Source organism: Oxyura jamaicensis, chromosome 5 (assembly GCF_011077185.1).
Source record: "Oxyura jamaicensis isolate SHBP4307 breed ruddy duck chromosome 5, BPBGC_Ojam_1.0, whole genome shotgun sequence".
NCBI lineage: Eukaryota > Metazoa > Chordata > Aves > Anseriformes > Anatidae > Oxyura > Oxyura jamaicensis.
Genome location: NC_048897.1, coordinates 55,685,764 through 55,694,340, shown reverse-complemented (window position 1 = coordinate 55,694,340; position 8,577 = coordinate 55,685,764). Strand labels below are relative to the sequence as shown.

The 8,577-nt window shown below is 45.6% G+C and overlaps 1 protein-coding gene across 1 annotated transcript in view; it reads left to right on the top strand.

Annotated features, from left to right (window-relative positions):
- Nucleotides 1-1,223: 1,223 nt before the first annotated feature.
- Nucleotides 1,224-8,577, top strand: part of KIAA1549L (KIAA1549 like) — a 114,718-nt gene continuing 107,364 nt past the window's right edge. The window contains exons 1-2 of the mRNA XM_035327168.1: nucleotides 1,224-1,234; nucleotides 6,571-6,654. Of these exons, the coding sequence (XP_035183059.1) occupies nucleotides 6,600-6,654 (55 nt within the window). The 5' untranslated portion in view covers nucleotides 1,224-1,234; nucleotides 6,571-6,599. The remainder of the gene's footprint in view (nucleotides 1,235-6,570; nucleotides 6,655-8,577) is intronic.

Sequence of the window (8,577 nt, the reverse complement as noted above, 5' to 3'; positions counted from 1 at the left end):
TCTCCTAACACCGGGGGGAATAAGGGGACAATCAGCAACTGAAAAAAAAGCCCCGTTCAAAATCAGACAATGTTTCTTCAGACTGCCGGTGGTTGTAGAGCTTTGGACGCAGAAAGGGGGGTGTTTCGAGAACCACCACAACGCAGGTTCTGGTGTGCTCTGCTGTGAAGCCTGGCTGTGCTGACTGGTGGAGATGGGACGGATCCTCTTGGGTTCAGCGTGGCATTTCCTGCGCTCCTGGATGGACAACCAGAATGTCCAGAATTTGGACAACTAGTACTAAAAGAATATAACCTGTGGGAAGATGCAGGGGAAATAAACTCCTGAAAAATGAAACGTTGCTTGGGCTTAGGGGACACTTCTGAGGGCAGTGGTGAGGGGCAGCCACCGAGATGCCTGGAAGCTCACTTGCATACCAAGAAGGGGCTCCTCAGGGCGGGGGGCCCTCCCTGCAGGCCTCTCATGAACTGCGGGCTGATCTTCTGCAGGTGCCTCACGCGTGCTGTTCTGTCTTCACGCCAGCTTCTTCAGAGAGCAGCGTGCCTTGTATCCCCGTACGCGTGCCCAGGGGCTCCTCCTGCCTCTGCCGTTCTTGAAGGAGGTGCTGCAGGAGCTGCCCCGAGCTCCTGGGGAAGCCTCTCCGAAAATCCCATCTGAAAGCTGTGGAGGGAGCAACCTTCGTGCTGCTTTAGGGGCATGGCATAAAGCAAAGGGAGGTAGGAAGACATTAGGGACCCAGACAGAACCACCTGCTTTACACAAAGTGCAGTTGAGGTTGAAATTTGGGACCGATCTATCAAGGAAAGTGCTGAAAGCTGTGCATATGAATGAGTTTGAGAGAGATAGGTTTAGAGAGGAGGCAATTAGGGGTTGGGTAAACAGGAGAGGACAGGCATGCTGAGTTGAATAGGCTTTCCAGTTGCACAGCTGACTGATACTCTTTTCTTTGTAGATATTTCAGGCAGATAATGGGATGCTGGGTGAACACTATTAAGACTTTATTCCTTGAGTGCACCTAAAGAGGTAGGGTATTAGGGCTGTATTAGAGCTAGACCTCAGAGAAAAATCTTTCAGGTTTTCAGTGTGCTCAGTGAGACAGCGAGGTGATGATTTTCTGCTTGGGGAAGTTTCTAGAGAAACTGCAAAGCCGGCCCCCTGCGTTCATCTCCCAGGTGCTGCCAACTGGTTTACTATTATTCCATGTCAAGTAGCTTGCCGGTTGTTTCTTGCAGGAGTTTGGCTGGGAGTTGAGGATAGGCTGGTGAAAACCCTGGTCTGGCTGGGGCCGAAGGAAACGCTGCTGCTGTTCGTGTGGGTGAGGATGCAGAGATCTCAACCAGTTTGTTCTCCTTTCCAGATGACTTCGGCTTCCTTCTTTTTGCAGCGTGGGGTCAGCGTCCTACGTAGCAGACTGCGTGTGGAATGGCATTTCAATACCGGTCTCCTTTTTGTCCTCTAAAGGGCCTGAGCCAGCCGCTGCAATTAATGAAACTCCTCGAATGCTCAAAGGGAAGCACATACAATGCTTATCTGAAATTAGTCTCCGGTCCTCCAACATAGCGCCAAGCTCTGATCCACATCGATGACCTGTCTGTGCCGCGTATATTTTGTTGAAAAGCCAGTAGCTCATTTTAAAAATCAGCGATGAATTAAAAGTAATAGATATTAGTAACAGGACCGAGATAATAAAGTACAGAATATCCAAATTTTATCAGATATTTTGATATATCCAATATTTTCAGTATAAGGCAGATAATTAAAATTACCCCAAAGAGATAATCTCACAGGAAGATACTCTGGAGATGCAATTTGTTTTCAACTGTAGGCTACAATAGTGTAGCGTATTATACTGAGTCTATGTAGGATAGATTTCTGGGGCTGTTATTACAGTTATCCAATCAAAGAAATCTTTCTGTATAGTTTCTGTAGTTATTTAACTACTAATTTGGTTCTAAAATTGTCTTTGTAGGCAGTTATTTCTGAAATCAATGCTATCTGCTTGTGCACGCAGAAAATTCCTCTACATCTTTGCAGCCAGCTTCAGTTCACTGTATTGATGTTGAGTTGTTTCAGCCCTTCAGGTGCTTCCATAACTAATTTGTCCTAGCCCTGGGTGTCTGCTCATTTCAGCTCTCAGATCTGTTTCCATCCTGCCCACGTGGAAAGCAAAGGGAGAAGCTGTAGCGACCTGCAATGGATGTGGGCTCAGCCTGCAGTGTGCAGGCTCTGGTCTGCCAGCTGCGTCTGAAGCATTGGCAATTATTATTCTCGTTAAGTTCATAGAGGCCCGGCCAGGAGAGGCATGCTGAGGCAGGGGACTGTTGGGACATGAAGTCAGCGGCTTGGACTCCAGTGACAGCCAAGGAGATGGGTGTAGCTGTTACGCAGGGCACTGAAGGAACGGATGCTCTCCTAACTTCTGTGCTTATACAAATTAAGGTTGCCATTTTAAGGTGCTCAGCAAGTTGTGCTGGAGGAATAATCTGCTGAGCCCTTCCGTGGCTAGGACCAAGTAAACGAAATACAGTAAGGAATAGCTTTGAAGCTAAATAAGTGATAAATAAGTGGTAAGCTGTTGAAATTACCCATACTATCTTAAAATCCATTTCCGCTTAAATAAGTGGTGGGTTGTTTGGGTAGATAGGATATTTGTTAAATCAGTGCTCTTCTCGGTGTCAGCATTTATTCTTGTAAACCACTGAAGGATTACCATTTTAGCTGATGCCACAGTCTCCTCAGTGAAACTGCTTTTTAGGAATATTACCACAGCACCCTTGATAATTTACATGTCTCAGAGGAGAACGTGATCTCACTGAGGAGCAAAGAAGGGTAACACCTCTTTCTAGCAGGGCTCATGCCTAAAGCTGCAGCTGACATCTCCAGTCTCTGGGGTGGCACAGGTGTGCTGTGCAGTGAGCTGGGTGTCCTCGGGCAGAGCCCCCCCTTGCAGAGGGCACTGAGGCGAAGGGGCAAGCCCCAGCTCCCGCAGGGGCCGGATTCAGCTTTTTAAGTTTTTTTTTGACCTACACCTTTTTATTTCTTTACATATTTATTCTGAAATGCTTGTCAGGTGGTAGTTGTCTCCCTGTAAATCCAGAGGAGAAAGAAAGCAGCTGTGCATCTGTCTGCGATTTACATTCCTACCCATGGCTGCGATTTCTACTCATGGCTGCGTTTTCTTGGTTAATCTCAGTGTAAAACGTCATTTTTAGTCTCCATTTTAAGTTAACTTTGGCCAACTCAGTGTAACCAACCTGTGTAGTGCCCGTGCAACACCCCCACTGCCCCACTGTACAGTGACTCAGGCAGAGGCATGTTACATGTTTCAAAGCTTTCTAGATTGAGATATTTACCTGTTTTTAATAGTTGTTGTTTTTTTTTTTTTTTTTTCAGGCCAGCTGATTCATACACTTTCCCGAGCATTTAATTTGATTACTACATTAATTCCGTATCAAGGAGTCATTAGAATAGACAAAGAAAGAATAAACAAGTCTGAAGTTATGAAACAGAACTGCCATGTGAATGTATTGCCTGTGGTTCTTTGGGACCCAGTCATCTGCTACGACTTCTTTTAATAGCTCATATTGACTTGAATGCGATCAGAACAAATGCAGCATTTTGTTCCTGGGTTACATTTGGATCCTGCTGCTTGGCTGTTGGCACAGATCGTGTTCAGGATGGGTGGGAGCGCTGACCCCGAAGGGTGGTGCACGGAAGCCACCAGGGATGTGTCCCAGAGCCCTCCTGAAGGCTCTTGGTGCCTATTTCTCTCTTGCTGAGTTCGCTGCCTGGCAGCACTTGCACAAATCTTTATCAAAAACAGTGTTATTTACTTCCGTGGGATTTCACGAATGCCTCAATTTTCAATACAGTTTGGAAGTTAATTTACAAGAAACGCTAGCTAACATTTTTTAATATTCTGCTTGCTTTCCCAGCAGAACAAAATGAAATCAATTGACTTTGTTTGCCCTTCTTTTTTTATCAGTCTGTTTGAAAGTCAGAAAGTGGTACAGCCGTCCCTCATAACTTCTTAATCTGGCCGATTGTCATCAGATTCGACAGAGACAGAGCTGCCTGCCATGTCCAGTTCTCTCTACTTTCATATGAAGCTGTGACTGCACAGGGGAAGGAGAGCTGGTGGCAGATTCTCTGCCTTTACCTGCTGTGTCCCAATGCTCCTGCGTTTTAGAAACAGTGGTCTAGGGTCCAAACAGGTGGGAAGGGCCTTTTGGGGTACAGCCGTGGGGCTTTGGGGCCCGGAGGCCCTGGTGGTGGAAGCTGGCAGCGCTGAGAGCTGGGTGAGAAGAGGTGATGAGGTTTTTGATGGCGCTGTGGGAGCTGGGCTTCCTGTGGTAGCGGGGAGCCAAGGTCCAGAGGAGCACAGCCCTATGAAGAGACAAAACAGATGCCTGCCAAGTGTAAGGGGTCTGCCAGGGCAGCGAGGCAGTCAGGAGCGCTCACCTAAATGGCAAATATCAGAGCCCTCTGAAGCGCAAGCTGGGCATTGTTGCCATTAAGCCAGGAGCAGCCTCCTCCACAGCAGCCCCGGTCCCACCACCAGCCTTAGCGTGGTGGGAGGATGCTGGCCCTGACCCTGGCAGGCAGATTTTTTTCCTGTGGTGTGAGGTTGGAAGCCTTCAGCTGGTTCTGGGCTTAAGGATAGAAAACCGTAAAAAAACAAAACACAAACAAACAAAAAAACAGAGATCATCACATCCATGCTGTTAGTGCAATTTGAAAGACATGATAAATACAGGTGTTGATTCATTCAGCAAGCAGAAGGTACCAAGAAATATAAACGAGCTCTTAAAAAGTCCGGCCTAGTTCTCCAGGCTTTTCCTCTTTGAAACAGGAATCCTGTCGGCACGCAGTCTTGTTTATGTGACCACATACACATGCGATAGTCCTCTTCTACGTCATGTGCATCGTCCTGCACATCCTCAGCATGTGCTGAGTCCTGTATTTATCACTACAGCAGTAACTGAAAACTGTTTGGCAGTGTTCCACAATGCTATTGACATTCTGTTAAAAAGAAAACAAACAAAACACCACAGCGCACATATTTAGAAAAGACACAGAATTAAATTCTGTCTTCCAAGATATCTTGTGGTGCTGTCAAACACTCAACATCTTTCTGGAAGTTTTTTTTTCTTTTTTTTTTTTCTTCCCCCTCTGGGGGATTATTCAGAAATTGCTGACATCAAGTTTGTGGGTTAATTCCATAAAGAGGTGATGCAGATCAGTTGTGCTCAGCCTTTTCTTTGGAGAGAGAAATAAAGAGGACACGCTGCCATGTGTAGTTTTCAGATCAGTGATTTATGTTATAATGAAGTGTGATTTGGGCAGCCTGTGAGCTTTAAGTTTTTATATTAAAGCAAAATGAAATTAGCATAAACTTTGGTGCAAAAAGAGCGATATTTTCCAGTGGGACCTTGCAAAAATGGCTCACAAGTAAATAGCAGCTCAGGCTTTTGGAAGCTTCAGTCCCTCGCCCGTCCCAGGTGCTGCCTCTGGAATGAAATCAGGACCTGCTCGTCTCTGCCTGGCGGCAGGGCAGGGCTTGTGAAAGCGCTTGGGTTGCCACAAGAGGGAAAAGGAGGGTGCCAGTAAAATCTTGTTCCTTTTATGAATTTGCTGGAGTTTCCCTGTAATTCTCTCCATATGACAAACGGTAACCCACAGTGCTACTCTCTGTATCCTGATGTTAGATGTTTGGATACTGGAGTAATGCTACTCATTCCTGGGAATAACATTGCAAATAAGATTTACATCAGTGCTTTCATGGGCTGTAAATTGAGATTTTACAAAAGCCCATTTCTGTTCACAGTTGTCCTTTTTGTCCTTTTGCCAAAGTCCAGAGGAAAAATACCCCAAAGCACCCAAGGACCTCTGAGGCTTGATTTTAAAAGTACCGTAGGCACTTCAGCCACCAGTGCTCAGTAATTTTCAGTGAGGCAATGGGTACCCAGCACCGTTGGGTCTGAGTTACAAAGACTAGAGTGCCTACAATTGCACAGGGGGCCAGCAAGGACAGTGGAAAAATCATGGCACAGAAACTACATTGCCTTTTTGAGGGACTGGTGGCTGCTGGAGGGAGTAGGTGCTCGGCAGCTACATAGCCGGCAGCTCCTGCCAGGCTTACGAGGCCCTTCTGTGCATTGTTTGTGAATCTGCCCTGGAGGCCCTCCTGCTGAATCGTTCCCAGTGCTGCGTTCATTTAGTGTTTATTTTATCAGCTGTTCAGGCTTCTGAGACATTGTGTGCAGGGTTATATACTGCAGGTTATTCTTTCAGTAGTTTTTCTTCAGCTCCAAGTATCTGTATGTGTCTTCAGTGTTAATTACAAACAGCAGCAGCCCGTTATGATGCTAATAGTAAAGACTGAAAAACAGTTGGCACAAAGCAGCATTCATTTTGCAGTAGTTAGGCCGTGTTGGTGTAATAGGCTGGGATCCTTCAGTGAGCAGCAACAGATGCTTCCTTCTGCCTCCCTGACCTCACAAGCCCCCTGCTGTAGGTAAGAAGAACCTGTGTCCCATGTGTGTGCCCCTGTGTATTGCTCTTGCACAGAAAAGTGACCATTTTGGTAACTGTGATGGATGGGTGTGTTAAGTAAATACAGTATTTGCTTGTACGTAAAGGTATTTCTGGCATGTAAGTACATGTATTTCCGTACTTCCCTCCTTTTTTCCCTATGTTTCTGTAAGGCCATCCACTGTTTATCTGAAGGTGGTAGCTTTACAGCTGTTGTTTTATGTGAATATTTGGCCTGATACAAGGTGCCTGACTCCATGATTTATGTTAGTGGATTAACACTCACTACAACTTCATAATACATGAAAGAAATGGAAATGAGCTCTTTACATGTCTTTATTTCCTCAGATTTGTATTCACTCTTGATTTGCATTTGACTTCAGAGCCACCCACACTGCTTCACGCAGGTTGGTTATACTGAGACTGCTGTTGTAAATGAAGATGAATGCGCAGGAGAAGAGTGCTTTCCTCCTTGGTCGGTGTGTGTCAATGTAGGTTTTCCTTTAACCCTGCAATGAGAAACTTTATCTTTCTCCAAGCAAGGCTGTTCTGCGTTGGCCAGTGGATGCTGACAGGTTTGCCCATTCACAAGACTGATCTAGGATATTAGACTGAGCTGGCTGTGATGTTTCTTCATGTTCTTAGGATATTTACTGCATCATATTGCTCTTTCACTTTTCCAGAGTTTGCCTACCTTCTAAACTACCGTTTATTTCCTCTGTGCGTGGCTGTGTTAGGCGCCTGCTTAGAGAAAATGCCAGTGGCTGCCGCAGAGCAGAATATCTGAAAATAATTGTGCAGTTCTGCCCTTTCCAAAAAATATTTTGCAAAACTTGATGAAATTGAGAAAACGTTACCTCCATATCCAGGGGGCCAAGGCAGGCAGCAAATACTTCTGTTTATTCCTGTCTACTCGACTCTGTATATGTCTCCATCACCATCATCGTTCTTGGGAGATGACCTTTGCTTCACGAGGCAGAAATCTATTAAAATTACTCAGCCTGAAAATGGGCAGATTTTTAAAATCATAAATTGTCATTCATGGAAGTGATCATGGTAGTGAATACAGCATCATTACTGACTATATCCATTTATTAATATTTATTTATTCTCTCTCTAAACCAGTCTCCTTAGCAGTAGTAGCCGTACAAATGCCCCACTAAAATGTAGCCCTTTCCCAGCAGCTCGTATTGCTTCTGTGTCCCGTTCAGTCTGCTGGTGTTGGTGCAAAGCCTTCTTCGCTGACTCGTGTTTAATTCTGAGTAGTCTTCCTCATCTCTTCAAGGTCAAATTCCTGAAGGACTCTGTATTTTGTGCTATCCAGTTCACATATTTTCTAAATCAGGTGTATTCAAGAGTAAAATGTGAGCATCTTCCTTCTGGCAGCACTAAGTTCTTTTTGCTCCCTTTTCCCTAGTGATGTTTTCTTTGGCAAGTGAGAAGACGTCTGTCTTCCACTTCTTCAGTCTGAAAGTACGGTCAGTTTATTTTAGGGAACTGCACGGGACATCTCTTCATTAATCTTTTCCATAAATGTTGAAACTGTATGACACGATTGAGATCACAGGAACCAAACTCGGTGGCTTTGGATTATTTTCTAATTATTATTGTGCAAACATAAAGGAAAGAGCGTACAGGCAGGTCCTCTAGGTACAACCTGAAAAAGGTAAGCTGTTGAGAGGTTGAGACGGGGTGAAATGGCACCGTCTGGATGTGCCTGAGCAGAGGCAAGTGCCCGGGCCTGGCGCGGTGCCCGGGCCTCACGCTCCGGAGCCCCAGGGGAGGCTGCCCTTCACAGCATGAGGTGGTCATGAAGCAGGGGCAAACTGGACAGATTGAGACCCTCTGCCTGTGGCCCAGCAGTGTGGGAGCCTCCAGGAAAAAATGATACGCACAGGTACTGCATTGAGCACAGGGTAGGTGCTCTTCTTGTGGAGGCTACCCGTAAGCCTTCTGTTCTGACAGGCTGATAATTTTTTTTTAATCAAATGTCTTCCATAAACTCTATTTGTCCTGCATTTCTTATTTTTGGGATGCTCCTGA